General features: G+C 36.1%; 1 protein-coding gene across 2 annotated transcripts in view; it reads right to left on the bottom strand.

The window, feature by feature from the left end:
- Positions 1-2493: 2493 nt before the first annotated feature.
- ANKRD50 (ankyrin repeat domain containing 50) overlaps positions 2494-22349 on the bottom strand; it is a 50015-nt gene continuing 30159 nt past the window's right edge. For both annotated transcript variants that reach the window (XM_070609137.1, XM_070609138.1), the window contains exons 3-5: positions 18087-18316; positions 7031-10581; positions 2494-5528 (exon numbers count right to left, since the gene is read on the bottom strand). In XM_070609137.1, the coding sequence (XP_070465238.1) occupies positions 7034-10581; positions 18087-18316 (3778 nt within the window). In that variant the 3' untranslated portion in view covers positions 2494-5528; positions 7031-7033. The remainder of the gene's footprint in view (positions 5529-7030; positions 10582-18086; positions 18317-22349) is intronic.

The raw sequence follows: 22349 nt of genomic DNA, 5'->3' as shown, positions 1-22349 counted from the left end.
CAACTTGGATAAATCTCAAGGGAATTCTGCTGAGTGAAAAAAGCCAATCCACAGAAGCTACATACTCTATGATTCTATTTAACAATTTTGAAATAACAAAATTATGGAAATGACGACTAGATTAGTAGTTGCCAGGAGTTAGGAATGAGGGGCTGGGTAGGAAGCAGGTGAATGTAATTATAAAAGGCCAACCTGAGACATCCTTGTAGTCATGAACTTTTGTATTCTGACTGCTGTGGTGGATACAGGAACCTATACATGTGATAAAATTGAACGGAACTAAATACATGCACGCACACACACACACATAAATGAGTACAAGTAAAACTGGAGAAATCTGAGTAAGATTGGTGGATTGTATCAATGTTCATATCCTGCCTATGATACTGTTCTATAGTTTCACAAGATGCAACCATGAGAGGAAACTGGAGAAAGGTACTTAGGATCTTTCTTTATTATTTTTTTTGAGGAAGATTAGCCCTGAACTAACACCCACTGCCAATCCTCTGCTTTTTGCTGAAGAAAGACTGGCCCCGAGCTAATAAGCATGCCTGTCTTCTTCTACTTTATATGTGTGGAGCCTGCCACAGCATGGCTTGACAAATGGTGTCCAGGTCCGCACCCGGGATCTGAACCAGCGAACCCGGGGCTGCCAAAGCGGAACGGGTGCATTTAACCGCTGTGCCACTGGGCTGGCCCAGGATCTTTCTGTATTATTTTTTACAACTGCACATGGATCTACAATTATCTCAATTAAAATTTTAATTAAAAAGACAATACCAAATGTGGGTGAAAAGGTGGAGAAACTGGAACTCTCATCCATCGTTGATGAAAATGCAAAATGGTACAGTCACCGTGTAAAGAGTTTCATCAATTTCTTAGAAATGTAAACATATACTTACCTTGCAACCCAGCAATCCCACCCCTAGGTATTTATCCAAGACAAATGAAATCATGTCAACACAAATGTCTAAACACAAATGCTCATAAAAGCATTATTCATAATAGCCAACAACTGGAAACAACTCAAAAGTCTATCATCCTGTGAATGGATCAACAAATTGTGGTACAGTTCTACAAGTAGAATATTGAATACTATTCAGCATTAAAAGCCCTGCTACTCATACACGCTACAACATGGATGAATCTCAATACCATCATGCTAAGTGAAATAAGTCAGGCACAACAGTGTCTACATATTTTATTTATCAGACATTTCCAAAAAGGCAAAACTATTAAGAAATTAGACCAGTGGTTGCCAGAGGCTGGGGGTGTGAGAGAAGGGAATTCATTTCAAAGGGGCATGCACAAAGTAACTTTTTGGGGTGATGGAAATACTCTACATCTCAGTTGTGCTGGAGTTTATACTATATACAGTCATCAAACTATCCTTAAAAAGCATGAATTTTATCATATGTAAGGTACACTTTGCTTAAAGAAATAAATTTAGCAAGACAATGATAGTGTGTATTGAAAGAGCAGAAATCTAAACATGCAGTACATTTCAAATGACTCCATTTCAATATTGGATTATTTTAATTTTATAGGAAGACAGGCAAGCAGAGGCCCTATCTCGAAAATAAGAATTGTGCAAATATTTGCATGATGAATGAAGTTTTCCCAGATATTCAGGAATCTAAGCCTTTGGTGTGCATCTCACTGTTAGTTGGAATCCTTCCAACTGCTAGGGCAAAGGAGTGAAAATGTTAGTCATTGCCAAGTTCTCAGTGTATTTCCATGGATCACCACGTAGAAAACTCTGTAACATAGTTTATTTAGTCAACCAGTCTCTTTTAAAATTTTTCTATGTATGTCACCGATTTGTGTTTAAACATTGTTACTAAAAGTTTTTAGAATAAAATTTTTATTAATCCAGCAAATTTATAAAGAATATAACGTAATTAATTATTGCAGTACCCTGTAATTATGATAAAATTACCTAACAGAAAATACCATGCTGACCTTCTTAGAAACCTCTCTTTCGTATATATATTCTATTACTATTCTCTCATATATACACATATATGATACTGAGTTCTAGTGGGGAAGCTGAAGGTCAGGAAAAATTGACTCAACTTAACTGAGTAAAGAATATATAGACATTTATTTAGAAAATGAATAACAACGTTTGCGATAAAACTCCAAAATATCAAATGTAAGATGGCCACAATACTCTGATGATCAAGGAGCACACATTCACACAATTTATTGGATTACTGCAATTTCAGAGGCATGAAACCTGACATGGTAAGATATAGTATGTTATCAGTCAGGAAAAAAATAAAAAGAACATTAAGTCCTTATGAAGCTTTAGGAAGCTATAAAGGCTAGATCATTTTGTCTTCTTAACTGCCTTTGGAAAGTTCTTATATCTCATCTTTTTCTTTGTAAAATGTTTCCAAATTCATTTGTTCAGTATTTATTTAAAATAAGTAAGCATGTCATGCATGTTCTATTGAATGTTCAAGGATAAAATTAAAACAAGATATCCTCTGTAAAGCAAATATATTTATTATGCACTTTCATATACATAGGGATTTTTGCTTAATATAATACAAGGAATAAAATAAACTTTTACAATGTGAAATTCAATGTACATTTTAGGCTATTTACATACCCAGAACCAAGGGAAAAATAAAAAGAAAGCATTTGTCTGCAACTACATTTGCTGAGAAGCGTAAATGGAGGACATCAAGCAAAACAAACATTTGCATAGCCAAATAATATTGAGAAAAGTATTTACTTCTGTTTTTTAAGTAGTGAACTATTTTTAGTGATGATTCTGGTGGGGGTGGGGGTGAGGACAAGGGACAAGGACATTGGTTGTATTTTGTATTTGTAGTACACACTGAGTTCTGCAATTTTCCTTCCAAAACCTTTCCTACAAACATTCAGAGTTTTATTTTTCATAACTACATTTTTTGTCACTTCCCTTACTATCAACTCATGACTTTTAGGGAATGGGCACAGATGGAATGTTACAAAAATGGTGTAAGCACATGGCGTCACAGGTGTGTAGTGGTATCAGGTGATTTACAAAATTTAAACATTTTAATTTTTCTAATAGTTATTTAGGAGTTTTATATTTGGGGGACTTATTTCTACTCTTCTCAGTGGAGCAAGAGCCATTTTCAGTCATGGTCTTAAATCCCCCACAAAAACAAACAGGCAGAGCAGGGCATTATCCTTATCCTAACGAAAAGCCACTTCTGTCCTATTCCAAAACATAATCAGTATAAAAACATCCAGAGGAATACTTACTTTTGAAAAATCTTATTTTTCCAAGAGGTTCTCTTCCTACCAACTGTTTCAAGTTTATATAAAAATGGATATGAAAACATTTAGCTCTTTGAAAAACATAAATCCCTTATGTAATGAGTCATATCTTTGCCCTTTGGCCACAAGGTGCATTTTTGTAAAAAAACAATAAAATTAAATAAATACAATTCCAATAATTCAAGGTTAATAGAAAAACTGGCAGCTTTCAGGGTTCTCTTTCTAAAGAAAAATACACCTAATAAGAAATTACAGCTTCTTCCTCTACAGTAATGTAAATGTACTGTATTTGAGATATGAGTAAGATTGGTTCTAATAATAGTATGTGTTCATATTTATTAATAGAATCATCAACACTTTTAAGGCTACTTTGCAAGAGTCCTATTAAGTGTATTTAATAAATGTCCCATAGGGACAAAAATTCAATACTTGAAACATTCACATTCGAGTTATCAATATTGCCATGTCACCTTAATATCAATTGAACTTATCTCCTATTCCTGAAATGACTTGATGACATAAACAGAATGAGTTTTGCTGACTTTGAAAAACAAAAGCAAAAATAAAAGCCTTACATGAAGATTCAAGTGAAACATTTATCACAACCAATTACACCTTTCTACTTCTGTGAGCAATGCATCACGTGTGTGTCCTTCACATATGAAGATGACATTACTGACCTCTATTACTAAGACAGTTTTTAAAGATTTTTTTGCCAGTAGTAGCAATGGTTTTGTGCTGAATCTCTAAATTCTCTTTCCTCATTCCTCCTTCTCATCAACAGCACATGGAAAAAATAGAATTTCTGGGTTTTGTAAGATTCTCAGGGCTTATTCAAAGATCAAACTTGGCTTCTAAACAATGAATCTGAACCTTTCCAGACACACACACAACCCATCTAAGCTACCTTCACTGGTTCAGGGGCCACCCAGGAGGCCAAGGCTGTGGGTCACATTTGAGCAGTCAACTTTGTTTCCCTTGGTCACAGATTCCACCCTTAACCCTGGCATTCCGTCATCCTGCAAGCAATTGTCCAAAGAAGAAAACAGAAGAGTGTGTAGACAGAAAAATGCAAATCCGTCACTATTGTTTATCAAACACCAATAAAAAAATACAAATGTGCTATAAGCAACAGGTTAGTGGTGCCATCTGTGAAGGACAGCAACGTGTTACATTCATCAAGAATATTCATCCAACTAACCACGAAAATTGATCCAATTGATTTTGGGTGGGGGCTATTTTAGTCACGAAGAGATTTACAAAATAGAAACAACTGAAAGAGAAGCAGCATTAAAATTTACACTGGTAAATTACTTTATTTAGCTGGATGGACGAGATAAGGCTAGTCAATGAATTGTTCAGGGATCAAAACTCTACCCTCAGATAGACAGGTGAGTCTCCCTCTACACACACAGCACTGAGGCTGGCTCTGGCCCTGAGAATGCTCACGCCTCAGGAATGACAGTCCGTCTGCTAGGAGGTGGAACGACAAGTGAGTGGAAGGTGAAACTGTACCCCAGGGGAGGAGACAGAACTTTGTTCTGCCCAGAGTCTGGGTTTGGGTTATTTTGACACCTTTAGCCGGAGATTAGGAGGATTCTACCAGGAAACCCAAATTTAAACTACTTAGAGCAGCTCCCTAAAATACTAGAAGTTATTTTTAAAAAATCTGTCAAGAAACCATTTTTTCACCTCAATGTGGCATTAAATAGAAACTCATTTTTAACCAATGCTGAAGGTGTAGAAACATAAAATAGTTGATTTATTTTATTGAGCAACATTTTTAAAGATACAAGAAACAAGCCATACGCTACAACAATGCAAATGGGACTGAAACAGTATGCTCACGTTTTGTTTGCCACAAAAAGAAAAAAATAAATACAAGGAACACTGCCTTTTCATATATATTTGATCATGGCACATGCACATTTATCAAATCTTAACTTAAAGAACTTTACTCAAAAATTTTTTCAGCTTTTATCAGGGAACTGCAGTATATACCTGCACTACAAAAAAAGTGCTTATTCTTGTGTAGTGAATACAAAGCACACAAAATAAAACTGTTTAAGCACAGAGGGTTACACTGAGAAGGCAGCCTTACTATTGAGGCACATTACAGTAAGTAAGGTAACTGTACTGCAGATAGCACATTCTTCATTTTTTTTCAGCAAATCAACAGGCATTTTATGCTTCCATCCAGTAGCTGAAGAACCACTCCAATCACAACGTCTTCTGTTTCACGGACCAGGAAACTAACGCAAAAGTTAAAAAAAACAAATTATTTCTACATTACAGTTATTATATAACTACATACAGTTTTAAGATGCTATATAAGAATACATGCATATTTTTTTACTATGTAAAACACAAAGTAGACCTATCTATTAGAGATTCATTATTTAACTTATAAGTCACTTTCAAAGATTCCACAAATGTTTACCTTTAATTCACGTTACTGTTTAATATATATTTACACTTTGCCTTTACAAATGGTATCATGAGAGTTGGAGGTTTCTGTCATCAGAACAAAATATTTTTAAAATAAATCACATTGGAGAATGTATAACTACTTTATAAAAATTATTTTTGAATGAGATTTGATCAGTTTTCCGGAGATTCACATTGAAGGGTGCTTATTATTAGAAGGTATGGGGAATTTATTCACTACAACGTTGCACTTAAAATATTCCTAAAATATATCTCCAAAGACGAAAGAAGTAAAAGAAAGAGATTTCAGTTTCCTAAAGGAAAGAGTCTGATTTTGTTAGAGAATGAAAAATGACTGAGCAAAGTGTGATAAATATACTGGTAGCATAAATTAGCAAAGATTCCTAATGAAATCTTTGTATTTATCGCCAAAACGAAAAATGTGCTTCTGAAAAAGTATCCATGATATAAAATTATGTATCTATTTTCCCACTAACTTCCCCCATGTAACTAGTGAAGCATCCATTGTGGTGGAAAGGAAAAAAAAATGTTTTTTTTGACAAATATGACTTTATTTTGAGGCTAACACATTTAATTCCTATGTCTAAATATACTGGACCCTAAATACCCTCTTGCCACCTATTCTTGGTGTGTGTGAACTTTACTTTGAAATTTCTTAAGAGGTGTGTCATAATGAAAATTACCTTTTGCTGATTAAAGCTTCAACTTCTTCCAGAGTGAAAAGGAAGGAGATGAACATTTATTAATCATCTACTAAGCGCTATATATATGACTTTATTCAAACCAAAAAGATGAGTATTACAAAAACAGCCCCTCCCTCTGTTACCATTGAAGAACTTTTAAGAGGGAAAATGACTGTAGACAGAATCCTTAATCTGAGACTCATAAATAGTATAATCATTCCTTCACTTATTCAACACATTTTTACTGAGAAATGACCATAAGTCCAAGCAGTATTCCAAGTACATGGAATGTATCCCTGAACAAAAGAGATCAAAGTCCCTACCTTCACAAAGCTTACATTTCAGTTGGGAGGAGACAAATAATGAATCTAACAATAAGTAAAATACATAAGGGATGTTACATATTAAGTACTTTGGATAAAATGAAGCAGGAAAGGGAAAACGGAGTGCCGGAGGCAGAACTCAAATTCAAAAGCGTGACAGGGGAAGGTCTTGCTGAGAGGATGGTATCTCAGCAGTGATTAGGTGAGGGAACTGGCCACGTAACTATTAGGGAAGAGTATTCTAAGTAGAGGAAACTATATACTTTTGATATTTTATCCTTTAAGTTGATGCTACGTTACCTTTTATAATGGTGTTTCCTTTTTATAGTTGAAGCTCGGGTCAGAACCCTCAATCTGAAGCTTCAGGGCTTGTTTAAGGCTTAATTCCGTCTCTGAGGAAGGATACCCTTCTAACACTTCCTGATGCCCTCGATCTTGTACTGTTCGTGGGACCGAAACCCTACCGAGAAAAACCTGGTTGCTCTGAAGATGATAATTTGGATTTGTCATTATTCCATTTCTCTTCTTCTGCTCCCCACTTTGTTGGTGAATAAGAAATTGCTGTTGAGATCGACCAATTTCTTGCTGAGTTGAAGGTATCATAATTTTGCACTGAGATTCTGCTGGCATTTGCTTCAGCGGGGCGCTAGTCCCAGATTTGGCTGTAGGCCCTCTTTTATCAAACTGAGTCATTTCATATTCTAAAACTTTTGGCTGTGAAGAGTTATTTTGTTTAGCTTTTTTCCCAGCTGACCCAGATTTACTGGAATTTTCTGATTTCCCTCCTTTATGTGTTTTAGTTGACTTCAAACTGGGCTTTACTTGACTCCACTCAAACTCACTACTCGGTGAATTATGGCTCTGTCCCAAGGACTGCGTTGTGGAAGACGGGGAAACAATCGACTGTCGACTTCTACTGCGTGGCAATGAATGCTGCTGAATTTGTTCTGTAAATGACAAGTTGTGAAAGCTATCAATCGGCACTGTTTGAGCCGTTGCTGTAGATGAAGTAGTTCTCAAAGATGAATTTTTTGAGCTTTTCAGGGAATTATTTGACAATGATGACTTCTGACGATCTACAGTAGAATCTGGAGATTCTGAAGGAGAGCTGAACGCATGAGCTGGCCCATTAGGTAAACCACGCAAGGAAGGCTGCATATCCCCTCCACCAGTACTACCAGAGCTGTTTGATTTAATTGTTAATGATTGCATTTTTGAAGACACTGATTGCAGAGGTTTTTGCTCCATTGTGTGAACAGGAGATGGCGAACAGCCATTCAGACTAGATGCACCATATTTTTCTAATAACTTAATTATTTGAGAATGTCCATTTTTGGCTGCAACACGCATAGCAGTGCGTCCAAATTGATCAGCATGGTTTGGATCAGCACCATGCTCTAATAAAACCTGCACAACGTCAATGTGTCCTTCCTGGGCGGCAATACACAGTGCCGTGGCGCCCTGATTACATGTGTGGTCAACTACAGCGCCATGCTCAATCAGCAGCTGAACCACTTTGACATGGCCCTGCCAGGCTGCAGACTGCAAGGCAGATCGCTTCTCATTGTCTGCAGCATTGATGTCAGCATGGTAGGTTATCAGAACCTGCACCATTTCCAAATGGCCTTGCCAGCAGGAAACATGAAGTGCTGTCCTTCCTTCAGCATCACTTGCTTCTACATTTGCACCATTTTCTAAAAAGTACTCAGCCATTGTAAGTTGGTTTTCTAAGGCCAAAATATAAAGTGTAGGCCTACCATCGGCATCTTTGTAGTTAACATCAGCTCCATGGCTAAAAAGCAATTCAACAATGTCCCTGTGCCCTTCTAATGCAGCAACCCGCAGTGCATTTCTTCCATCATAACCTCTTTGATCAATGTTAGATTTATTTTCCAATAATATTTGAACACAATCATAATGACCCTCTTGCGAGGCTAATATGAAAGGTATTCGTCCGTCATTATCGATCTCATTTGTTCTAGCACCTTGTTCAATAAGTGCTTCACATATTAATCTGTGACCTTCAAAAGCTGCCATGTGCAAAGGTGTCCATCCAGCATCATCTCTGTGATTTTCATCTAACCCTCTATCCAGCAGAGTACGTACTACCTCAACATTTCCTTGGGCTGAAGCTATGCTGAGGACTGTCCTACCTTCACTATCAATGCTATCCACAGCTGCACCCCAAAACAAAAGTGTGTTTACAACTGAAGCATGGCCCATAGAAGCTGCTGCTAAGAGGGGTGTACGGCCATTGTTATCTGTGTGGTCCACATCGGCTCCCCCCTCTAAGAGCAAGTCAACCACATCGACATGTCCTTCATAGGCAGCTACTAGCAGTGGAGTCATGCCATCTTTATCACAATGATCAACTTCAGCACCTCGATCAATTAAAAGGCTAACGACTGATGCATGTCCTTTACTTGCAGGCACACAAAGGGCAGCTACAGAGAGTGCGGTCCTGCCATCAACATCCTCATGATTCACTTCTGCTCCATGGTCCAGCAGGTGTTCCACAATTTCTCTATGTCCCATGTATGCTGCTGCTATCAAAGCAGTTCTACCTTCATTATCAGCTTTATTGACTTCAGCACCATGTTGTAGCAAATTCAGTACAATATCCTCATGTCCTCCCCAAGCTGCTGCTCTCAAAGCTGTTCGGCTATCAGCATCTGCACAATCCACTTTTACGCCAGCATAAAGGAGTGCAGAGACTACCTCAGTGTGGCCACCCCAAGCAGCAGATCTTAATGCTGTCCAACCATCTTGATCAGTATGATTAATATTTGCTCCACACCCAATCAAACAATTGACCACCTTGGTATGTCCTTGTCTAGCAGCTAGGGTGAGTGGTGTATGTCCATGAGCATCTTCTATCTCTAAATCTGCTCCCCTAGAGACAAGTAAATTCACTACATCAAGATTGCCACTGTATGCAGCATTAGCCAGTAATGTTCTTCCATTTGAATCACACTGATTTACTGAAGCTCCATTATCTAATAATGTCCGAATGGAATCCTCTCTTTCTAAGGCTTGTCGGACTATGCATGACGTACGATCATCTTCGCTGTTGACATGAGCCCCAGCTTTAACCAACAGCTGTAGCACTTCTTGTTCCTTGGGTATTAAAGTAGACAGGGAGTCTCTGACAGGTGTACCATTCCAGATCATCCACAGAGCTAACTCAGCTGTCTCTAACTGTAAGTTTGAATTAATTAAGTGCAATGCAAATTCTTGTGCTTCCAATGGTGTTAAATTCTTGGCTTGACAGGTATAACTCATAGCCAACATTCTGTGTCCTTCTGCTGCATTACATAAATACTTCTGAGTGCAGTGTTTCACATCCAGAAGCCACTCTGCAAAACTATAGTGAAACAGTATTTTCGTATTTCCTAGTCCATCAACAAGCAGTTTAGAGAGCACATCTAACTTGCGTTGAAAGTCTTCCAAAGTTAATGACATATTTTTGGTCCATACTGCATGATACAATTCTGTTATAGTCAAAGGTCGGCAGGCTGCAAGAATCACATTCAAAATAGGCTGAACCTTCGCAAATTGTTTTCTTACAAAAAGTCTTTGACAGAGCCAGAGATACAGACCATTCAGAGTTCCTGGGATGTCACGAATCTCTCTCAGCATAATAAAATTTTCTACAACTCCATCTAGGACTCGTTCTAGATAAAGAAAGCATCCACTGCTTTTAATGTGCAGTTGATTTAACATCTCTGCAGTTTCTTTTGTGAGGTGTTGTCGCAAAGCTTCTTCTTGATCTAAACGATGAAGAATGTACTGCTGAACATCCTTAACAATATACGCCTTCCGAAGGTCATCTAAACTTATTTTTCGAAAACCTACAGAAGAGACAAAAAAGCAGATGCCATCAGTTGAAAATGATTATAGAAGTTGCCATATACTCAAAAAAAATGTCTTTAACATATAATGTATAATAAACTAACAAGCAAATAAAGCAATATTAAATCAGCTAATACTAATAAATTAATATCTATTAGTATATAAATCACTTTTCTTCTCCTTCTGTAAAAACACACTGATGGCAGATAAACTGCTTCATTTTCCTATCTACAAGTGGAAGGATTTCCTATTCTTTTATGGCTCAGTTCTCCTCTCAACTTCAATAAGAGAAACTAAACTAAGCAATAGACAGTCTTACATACATATCCATAAAAGCACCTTGTCAAGATTTTTTGAACCCCTAAATGACTAGGAGAGAACGTTGCAGAAGATATAACAAATAAAGTTTGTTTGTTTTTACAACCTGATCTTTTTCATATGACAAATTTACATATTTCTATTTACATACCTGAATGTACCCTAGCCTTAATTATGGGCATGAGTATTTACATCATCACCTGTCACTGCTTTTAAATTACATTATTTTATGTGTTATAAAATTAAAATAATTAAATCTCAGACTGTCAATAAATAGCTTGACCATTAAGATGCAACTTGGTCAAATTAAGCTAACAAAACTTCAGCACTGTAAAAATAAAGCAACTTAAAACTCAAAGCAACCTAAAAACATACTAGTCACAGCTATTTGAAATTCACTTTAACTTCTTTACAGGAAACCACAATTTCATTTTCCAAAGGAAGATATCCTGATTTCTAAACACGAATTTATTAGACAATTGTGTATTCATCTTACAAAAGAAAAAAAATGCTGAGTGAATGAACTTCCTTTAGAGATAAATCCAGAAATCAAGCAAAGATTAGCAATGTCAATTAATACTGAGTAAAATATCCTTTTACCCATTGAATAAAACAAATATATATATCACAAATATATATATTTATATCACCTACTATATGTCAGTATGTCAGGTACTAGGTGAGGAGATTAGATTTTTATTTTGTCATAAGAAGTCAGTGAGGAATTTTGATCAAGGCAATAAAGTGACCAGATTTGCATTTTTTTACTTTTTTTTGAGGAAGATTAGCCCTGAGCTAACATGTGCTGCCAGTTCTCCTCTTTTTGCTGAGGAAAAGTGGCCTGAGCTAACATCTGTGCCCATCTTCCTCTACTTTATGTGTGGGACGCCTGCCCCAGCATGGCTTGATGAGTATGTAGGTCTGCACCTGGGATCTGAACATGTGAATCCTGGGCTGCCGAAGCGGAATGTGCAAACTTAACTGCTGCACCACTGGGCCAGTCCCCAGGTTTGCATTTTTACAGATCATTCCAACATCACTAAACAGGAAGAACTGGAGTAGAGACTATAGGCAAAACCTTTTAAAGATGCCGTGATAAGGTCTAGATAAGAATCACTAAGGGCCTAAATAACCACAGCAGCAGCAAAGATAAAAATAAACTATGGATTCAGGAATTACTGATAAAAAGCTAAATTGCATAGAGCTTAGTGAGTGTGGAGAAGGAAAGAGAAGAGGAGTGAAAGCTGACAGTAATTTCCCGCTTGGCCAACACAATGGGAAAAAAGACCACTGAAGGATAAACAATAGGTTTGGAGAAAAAGCTGATAAATTCAGTTTTGTGATAATGAGTTTGAAGTGCTTAGATGAAATGGGACAAATTTATTGAAAAATACAACCTACTAAGAATGACACATGAAGAAATAACAAATCTGCATAGCTCTAAATCTATACAAAAAATGGAATCTGTAATTATATCACACACACACACACACACACACACACACACACCTCTTTAACTGATTATACATATAACTGGGCATTTTCCACAGAATTAACCAAAAGATAAATTTTAATTATGAAAAAAAAATTCCTGACACAAAGAGAGTTTAACACATGCTTAGAAATTCATAATAATCTACATTTACAAGTGATATAAGATAGCTTGCTTCCAACCGTTTTCTGTGTTCATTTGCTTTTGGCTTTAAAAATTCATTAGAACAATTTAAGTTGGAAAACACTTGGCATGATGCTAATAAAAAGCATTTTTAAAAACAACGGCTATCTTACATTATACACTGTTTTCAAGTTTCCAAAGTGATCTTGTAGATACTGACTGATTCACATGAAAGATCCTATTACCTACTCTAAGTAAATACATATAATTTAAACCTACTTAACTACGATATCATGATTGAAACTTGAGATAACTAAGACAGAATCTAGCCTAAGCCTCCACAGTAACAGGTTCTGTTCCTGAGAAAGAAACAACGGAGATCAACATGTACTGAGAATCAACTATTTTTAAAGCAGCCCGTCAAGTACTTATCATATCTGACTTTTCTTTAAGTCAGGCTTATAAGTTTCCCTGCTTTAAAAATGAAGAAGTTAAAGCTTAGAAAGGTTAGGTAAATTGCCCAGAGTAACACACCTAGTAAACTATAGATCCAGGATTCTGCCTGTTTTGACTTTAAAGTTTGCTCTCCATAAGATGAGAATAAGCATAGAAAGCTGTGAAAGAAAATGCGAGTGCTTGATAGAGGAGTAAGGGGTAGAGGGCCGGGGCACCGGATTAATTCTAAAACGAAGGAGAGAAAATGTCACAAAGAACAGATAGAAAAGGTTTGTAATTTAAAAAATAAAGCTTTCCCAAATCTAAATGCTTAGTAATATGAATTTGGATAGAATAAATTATTAAGTTTCTCATTAAGGACAATTATCTGCTCATTAAAACAGAACTTAGAATATCTGTTAATCAACAATTTGAATATCTTGAGTTAAAGTTACTGAAAATAATCGCTTTTTTTAAATTGTAACTTATACATGTAATTCCCTTATTATGAACACGCACAATTTAACACATTGCTATCAAAGTGCTTTAAAAAAATTTCATAAGAAAAGGCTGAAAAACGCTCAAAATTTTTAGGGGAATAAAAACACGATTTAGTGAAATGTTGGGCCACATTTCTATCCTTACTTAAAACATTTCTCAGGGCATGAGCCCACTCAGTGGTGGTGAGCAGAGTGAAGGAATGATAGGCCCTGTGCCAATATTTACAAACCGGCGCTCGCTGCAATTCTTTATTATCCTGAAGAGCCTGTGAGGATGGGGACCAGGACAATAAAACCTAAGAGCGCACAGTAAGAAAGGTCACTTCTGGCATATTGATATACTAATAAATTATGCAGCCATTAAAAGAGTTATTAAAAAGACAACATAGTGACACTAAAAGGCTTATAAATGTTAAATTTAAAAAGCAGTAAATCAAATGGATGTAAACTAGGATCTCAACTAGGTAGTATAACATATACAGAATTTAATACAAAATGCTGGTGGTCAGTTATTACTTTATTTCTGAATGATGCAATATTTTAGTAGTTCTCATTTAAAACATTTTCTATGTGGAATATGTATTTTTTTATAATCAGATAAAATAAATATACACAAAAATCTTCAAAAATTTTTGAGGGTTGATTTCTTTGTGCACAAAATGTTTTCAAATGGGCTGCTATTTCTTCCAGGACCATAACAAGTACCAACTGCTATTAGCCTATAATAATACCCTCACATATTAGTCAAGATTCTGCTTAAGTGCCAAAGCCATTTTCATTAAATTAACTCTAACCTGAAATGAAATAAAATTTTTATTTAATGAAAATGCTACTAGTCAGTATAGTAAATACATCAGGAAAAACAGAAAATCTGTTTCCAAAATGTTACATCTTCAGATATGAGTAGATGAAACTGATTTAGAGAAAGTAAATATCTTAATGTTACTGCCCTATGGTGATACATCTGTCATCTCAATTCAAAATCCAAAGATTTCAACTTAAAATAATAGCAAAAAGCAGAAAGAAATGTGTAACACATATATAAGGAAAACTGAAAAATCTAAGAAAAAAGTTGAATAAATGAAAAAATATGCTATGTTCACTTATAAAAAAAAGCATATTTTAAATGTCAAACTCTTCCTAAATTAAAAGTTTTAACCAAATTAAAAAATGTTTTTGTTTATATCATTGGTAGTTATAATTTTAAAAAATATGCTATTAAAGTCAACTTGGAGGAATAAAGGTAAAAATATATAATTTAGAACAACAATATTAATGGCAAAGACGGCTGGGAAGTAACTGTGTAAGAAAATTAAAAATATTAAACCAATGCAGCATTTGCTCAAAAATGCCAACAGATAGTTTAGAAGAGCAGACAGTTTAGAAATATCTCAATAACACACAGACACACATATATGCACACATACCTAAACTTAATGTACAATAAAAGCCGCATCACCAACTAATGGTATGGGGGCCAGTAGTAGTGCTGAGAAAATTTGTGGTTTGATAAATTATACAAGTTAGAGCCTTATTTTACTCCCTTCAGCGGAATACATACTACATGGATAAAAATCACTAAATGTAAAAATAAGAACAAATATGCAACAGTGAAGGACAATACATTAGATTACATATAACAGACTTCAAAAGAATTACAATAACTTAAAAAAGCTGAAGAAAGTAGTTGCAAAGAATAAAAGAATATAAAACAAACAACCTCTTACTAATCAATAAGAGTATCACTAACTTCCTGAAGGAAATATATGTAAAGGTGAGAAAGTACTAATTCACAGGAAAAAAAGAGACAAACTGATAAAATAAGCATAATGGGGAGAGAATTCAACAGTAAGTAAGAAGTGCAAATAAAAATGAGGTACTATTTTTCACATACCAACTTTGCAAATATTAAAAAAAAGATATAGTTCAACACTAGAAGTTCAGAGAAATCAACACTCTCAGGTAGGAATATAATCTCTTTCTTTCTGGACAGTAATTTAACAGTATGTATTAATACCTTCACTAACATTCTTCAGTGTTTACCCCTAACTTCCACATCTATCATCAACAGAAATGAGGTCAAATGCTTACGTACGGCCCAGCATGTTTAATGATTAACAACAACTGAGGGGAAGGCGCAGGGTAAGAGAATCTGACCATAACCCAGTCCTTCCTGATTCCTCCCAGTTCACTGATTTTTCCACCAAGACATGGTTCAAAGAAAATACAAATTCACTTATTCGCAATAACTGAATGAGAGCTTTGTTCTAAGCTCTGTTCTAGATGCTGGGGAGACATCACGGTGGCGAAGACGAGCAAAATTCCCATTCTCGTGTAGGCCACGCCCTAGTGGAGGACACAGACAAACAAACAAACATAACATACAAACAAATGTTCAATAGTAATAAGACGTATTAATAAAACAAGATCTAAAGAAAGAAAGCATGTGACTAAGTAGCTGGGGAGGCAAAAATAGAAATAGAATAGAAAAACAGAGAAGTGAGATTGATATTTGAGCAGAGAACTAAATGTTAAGACAGTAAGAGGCTCAGGGGAAGAGCATTCTAGTTAGAGGGAACAGCACGCACAAGACCCTAAAGCAGAAAAAAGCAGATGTGAAAATAACAAATGTTGACGATGAGAATGTAGAGAAAAGGGAAATCTATATGTTGCTGGTAGATGCATAAATTATTTCAAGCACACTAGATAGCAATTTGGCAAAATAAACTAAAGTTAAAACTATACACACTGTAACCCAGCGATTCCATATCTAGGTTTATAATGTAAACCTTTGGCACATGTGCACAAGAAGATGTGCACAGCATTTTCACGGAGTGTTTTTTATAATAGCAAAAAACTAAAGTAATCTAAATGTCCATGAATAGGATAATGGAAAACTTGGAAATTTATTCATGGGAAGGAATAGTATACAGCAGTTTAAAGCAATGAACTGAATTACTTAGCAGTAATAGGAGTAGTGCTCAAAAATAATGTTTGCTAAAAAAAGAGGATATAAAGATAATGATAATAATAGCAGCAATATGTTTATGAAGCACCTACTATGTATTAGGCATTGTTCTAAGTGCTTCACATGTAATCAATCTGTCACTTAACCTCACAAAAACCCTATGAGGAAAGTAACAGGAACGTATAATCCCTATTTCATGGATGAGGAAACTGAGGCACAGATAAGTAAGTTGTATAAGATCACACAGCCAGTGAATGGTAAAAGCTGAGATGGTCTATGCAGTGTTTCATTTGTGTAAATTATAAAAATATACAGAATATAGCTAAGAGTTGGAAGGATATAAAATAAACTGATACTAGCTGCCTCTAATGAAGAAGAGAAAGGAACGGGATGACAGACCAAAAGGGGCTTCCACTTTATCTGTGTCCGCCACATTAAATGCTGCATAAGTATTAGCTATTATCATTCCAATCCCCAAACTTTTATCAACTACAGATTTATCACTAAAACAAAGCAGAATACTATAATGGAGACCAAAAGTGCCACCATTAGTAGCAGGGGAATCTAAAAGAGACAAGCTGACAGAGGGAACAAAGCTGTTATAGGAAATCATTTTAACAAATTAATAAGGTTTCACCACTTGGGAAAGTGTATAGAACGATTTAAAAGTGATATGACTAATTAACCAGTAACTTGATTATTCTCTCTCCAGTTACACCATAAATTCTGTGAGTGGTCCTTGTTTTACACGCCTTTTATTTCCCAGAGCAAAAAGAGTGTTTTACAAAATCTAACAGGAGTCACCACAACTTTACTGTGATAGGAAAAAAAAAAGTAAAAAAGTCAAGTCAGAAAAAAAGAAAAGTGAAAGAAGGAAAAAACCTGATCATGTATTTTTATATATTATATAGACTGTTTTCTCACATATCAGAAAAGCGTTAAAAAAAGGATGTATTTCAAGAGGTATCCTCAAAAGCTATTGACTCTGTCTCTCCTCTTACACAAAAAAAGGTCTTAGAGTAACTGCCATTCACTTTTTTTTTTTAAAGACTATTTTTTTTAAAGATTTTTAAATTTTTTTTCCTTTTTTCTACCCAAAGCCCCCCGGTACATAGTTGTATATTCTTCGTTGTGGGTCCTTCTAGTTGTGGCATGTGGGACGCTGCCTCCGCGTGGTTTGATGAGCAGTGCCATGTCCGCGCCCAGGATTCGAACCAACGAAACACTGGGCCGCCTGCAGTGGAGTGCACGAACTTAACCACTCGGCCACGGGGCCAGCCCCTGCCACTCATTTTTTTAAAAGGCATATTCACTACTCTCAAGATGCTCGGAATAGTTAGGAAAAATATTAAACTGATCATGGACACAATAGCATAATAAATGCAGCCCTACAAAAGTACAGCAAGCATGAAATACTCCTAACCTTTACTAAGGAAGTTAGCAAAAGAATCTTGAGAAAAAGGTAATGTCGAATGATCTTAAAACATTCTATGGCTTGTTTTTAACACAACTTAAAAAACTACAGTTGAGATTAGCTAATGGAACAGATAGAATAGCTGACTGAAGAGTAGAAGCAACAATTAGATTTTCAACAGCGTACTCTCCTCTACGAAAGAAACGCACACACTAGTTCATCCATGAAAAACATTTGAGAATAATTATGCTTACCGGTAAACATTTTAGTAACAGCCTTACTCTGTTTTCGGGCAGAACAGAGAAGCAGTAGCCATGGTGGGAAGAACTCATGGTGCCCAGCTAAAAGCTCTGCAACAGTCCCAGATAAGCTGGTAGATGTCTGTTCCCCTTCAGGAACGTTACACCCTTCATCAACAGAATCGACCAGAAGATACAGGCTTTGCTGGGGAGGCTTCATTCCCAAAAGAGGGAGAAGAACGCACCTGTAAAACAGAGTCACAGGAGCATTTTCAATGTTACTGGCGATGATGTTAAAACTTATTATTCAAACACTAGTATTACAGGTTATAAATATGTTTAAAGAAAAAATAAATTAAGATTTTAGAATAAAAATATTGTACAACTTCCAATTTCTTACTTTAAGGAGAACTCTGGTCCTAAATAGTTTACATTTCCAATAACAAGATTTTCCACAACAAAATGTGTGTATGTGTGTGTATTAGTAATTCAGCAAAATTACAGAGAAGAGCAATAGGAACTTGAAGAAATAGATTTCAATATTCCCTCCCCAATGTTTTTCAATCAACAATAAAAAAGCTTGAATTGTTTATAATGAAGCTGAAATGTGTTGCAAAGGGAAAAAAACCCCCAACTTCGGGGATCACTTTAATAAGAAGAAAAATATCAATGGTTATATAGAATTTAGACGTGTTTTGTCATCATTTCTCTTAGAAAATGACTGCACCTTATACTAGCTTGTTGCACACAAATTTTATTTTAAAAGATTGCACAAAGATAAACTAGTTTAGGTCCCATTTGATGTATGTTCAAATTTCAATGCAAAGAATAAATTATTAGGTTTAATTCCCACTGAACAATGCATTTTCTACTCATATAATTTATATTTCAGTTGAATATAACTTTTTTGTAACTAAAACAATGCTCATTCATTTTCAACAAATATTTACTTGAGGCAGGCCACATGCTGAATCAGACTGAAAGATAAAACAGTGAAGAGGTCATAATCCATCTAGTTATGAATCTCAGAAATTTGCAGATAATCCTTTCTACAACTCTCAATCTTTCAATCCCATAGCAACCAAGATCCAATGTATCACTATGTCCTCTCAAAATTTCTTTATAAAAATCTCTCAAACACACCTCAGTCTGTAACGTCATTACCCTAGTCCGAACTACCATCACCCCTTTCACTGGGCTACCTAATAACCTACATGCCTCCAACCACTCCCCTCCAGAGCTCCTACTGCAGCCTACTTTCACAAGGTTGCTCCGGCCACACCAGCCTTCTTTCCATGACTTATTACAGACAGTTACACAAGGACCTTTTCATTCGTAGCTTCCTCTGCCTGGTTTGTGCTTCCCTTCTTTCTTCATGTAATTAACTCCTCCTTAATCTTCAACTGTAAGCTTGAGAGTCACTTTCTCCATGTTAAACTTTTATCATATGCTTTCATAACATCAAACGTTTCTCTTTCACAGCACTAGGCAATTTGCAATATTATACTTACTTATTTAATATCATTAATTTTTATTTCTCCCTTTAGATTGTAAGCATCAGAGGACAGGGACTATGTTAGCTTTGCTCATGAGCATACCCCCAGAACCTAGCATACTGGGTTTTTTAATTTGAATCAACAAAAAAATCTACTATGGGCATACTGCCATGCCCATAGTAGATCCTAAATAAAGACTTGACGTTGTTGTAGTCTAGAATGGAAAACAAATAACTTTAATGCAGGGTGCTCAGTGCTACGATAAAAAGCAGTAAAATTACTAACGTGGTAGATAAGAAATGATCAAGGGAAGTGGACAGGAAAGGCAGAGGATGGCAAAGAAATATTCAAGTATTAGGTGTTCAAGATGAACTAAATTTTGAAGAACCAATTATAATTTTCCAGGAGTTGTAATAAATTTACAATAAATTTTACAACAAATTGTAATAAAGGGAGGGCAAGGCAATCCTGGAAGAAGGAATATGCTAAATTTGGGAATATTTACTTCATTGTATCTTATGTATACATTTCCTTTACTACGAGAACAAAGAAGGTTGATGAAAAACCAATACTATAGGAGTGCAGTACTACATTATATATAGTATATAATATACTATAGTAATATACTATAATCAGTGCCACTTCAGAGAGAACACACAGTGCTGCGGGAGTACAAAGAAGGCCAACTAATCTACTTTGATAGGGACAGGGTGCAGGCAGAGGTCAGGGAAGCCAGAAGGAGGAGCTGAGTCTGGAGAAAAAGTCAGAGTATGGGAGAACACAAAGAAAAAATAGAATCTAGTTGAAGCAACAGCACATGCAAAGGCTTGGAGAAGAGAAAGACCAGTGAACAAAGCATGGAAGAAAAGAATTAGGAAAATGAGTGAATGCTGGGCTCTGTAAACTTTGTTAGGAAATGTAGACTTTGACCTAAGGGGCCTGAGGAGCCACTGAAGTATTTGAAGCAGGAAATTGTATGTTTATATTTGTGTTAAAAAGACAACTGGCTGCATGTGAAGGAAAGCCTGAAGCAGGGTAAGTGTAGAAGGAAAAAGTGAGACAGGAGGCTACTGCTCAGAACTTTAAAAAAAAAGAAAGAGAGAGAGAGAAAAAGAAAGAAACCAATCTCCACCCTGAACTAATCACCAAGACCACCACTAACTTTAATTCAGTGCTTTCTATGCTTTAAGCACTTTACACATCCATTGACTTATTCGATTCTCACAGTAACTCTTTAAGATGGGTACTACTCTAACACCCATTTCCAAACGAGGAAATCAAGACACAAGAGGCTAAGTTGCTTGTCTGGAGCTAAAGGAAGGATTCCAGTACAAGGTCTGGCTCCAGCACCTACACAAGGGTCGACCATTCATCCTGGTTTGCCTGGGACTTGCCCAGTTTTAAGGACTGAGTCCTGGGAACCAGCTGCCCCTCCTCCCTGTCTGCTACTCCTACCCCCCACCCCACCCTCGCCTCCCCCACCAGTCCCAGGCAAACCAGGGTGAATGGTCACCCTGGTCTGCACTCATCCAGTATGGTCTACTGACCATCTGTAATCAATATTTTAAATAAAGTAGTAGCAGCAGGGGTAGAATGAAGTAGACAGATCTGAGAAAAAGCTGGTGGATGAAAGCGACAAGAGTTGATGATTATTTCCTTTCTTTTGCTTACTCCAGGTTGTTGTTCTTTTCCTAGTTTTTAAAAACAGAAATTGAAATTACTGTTTCATATTTTTCTTCTCTTGCTATATAATCCTTTAATCTTATGAATTTCCCTCTAAGTATTTTCAATATCACCCCATTCAAAATAATTTCCCTTTGATTTCCTTTTTGAAACATAGGTATTTAGAAGTGGGTTGTATAGCTTTCAAATATTTGGGGATTTCCCAGGTAGTTAATGTCATTCATTGTGTTATTATCATTATTTAATTCACTTGTGATCAGATAACATACTTTGTATAACTCGCATAACCTTTAAATTTGTTAAGACTTGTTTTATGGCCCAGAATATATCTTCCTTAGTAAATGTTGTGTGGGCGCTTGAAAAGAATGTGTATTCTGCTATCGTTGGGTGGACTGTTCTATAAATGTCAATTAGGTCAATTTGGTGATAGCGCTATTCAAATGTTTTATATACTTCCTGATTTTCTGTTTATTTGGTCTATCATTTATTGAAAGGGGAGTGCTAAAATATCTGACTGTAAGTGAAGATTTGTCCTTGTATTCTTGTAATTATATTCTTTCTTTTTTTTTTTTTTTGAGGCAGATCAGCCCTGAGCTAACATCTGCCATCAATTCTCTTCTTTTTGCTGAGGAAGACCCGCCCTGAGCTAACATCCGCCCTGAGCTAACATCTGTGCCCATCTTCCTCTACTTTATATGTGGGATGTCTGCCACAGCATGGCCCGACAAGCCGTGTGCAGGAGCACACCCGGGATCCGAACCAGCGAACCCCCGGCCACCAAAGCAGAACGTGTGAACCCAACCACTTCACCACTGGGCCAGCGCCAGCAATTCTATTAGTTTTTGATTCCTATATTTTGAAGCTCTGTTATTAGTAGAATAAACACTTACGAGTGTTCTATCTTTGAGGAATTGACCCTTTTATCACTATGAAATGATCTTCTTTTATCCCTGGTAACAATCTTTCCTCCAAAATCTACTTTATCTGAAATTAATGTAGCTACACAAGCTTTTCTTCTGATTTGGGGTAGCATGGTATATATTTTTTCATTCTTTTACATTTAAGCTATGTGTCTCTTTACATACAAAGTGCATTTTTT

The sequence above is a fragment of the Equus przewalskii genome, chromosome 2 (assembly GCF_037783145.1).
Source record: "Equus przewalskii isolate Varuska chromosome 2, EquPr2, whole genome shotgun sequence".
In the NCBI taxonomy this organism is placed as follows: Eukaryota; Metazoa; Chordata; class Mammalia; order Perissodactyla; family Equidae; genus Equus; species Equus przewalskii.
Note: the sequence above shows the minus strand (reverse complement) of the source record. Positions and strands in the feature narration are given on the sequence as shown.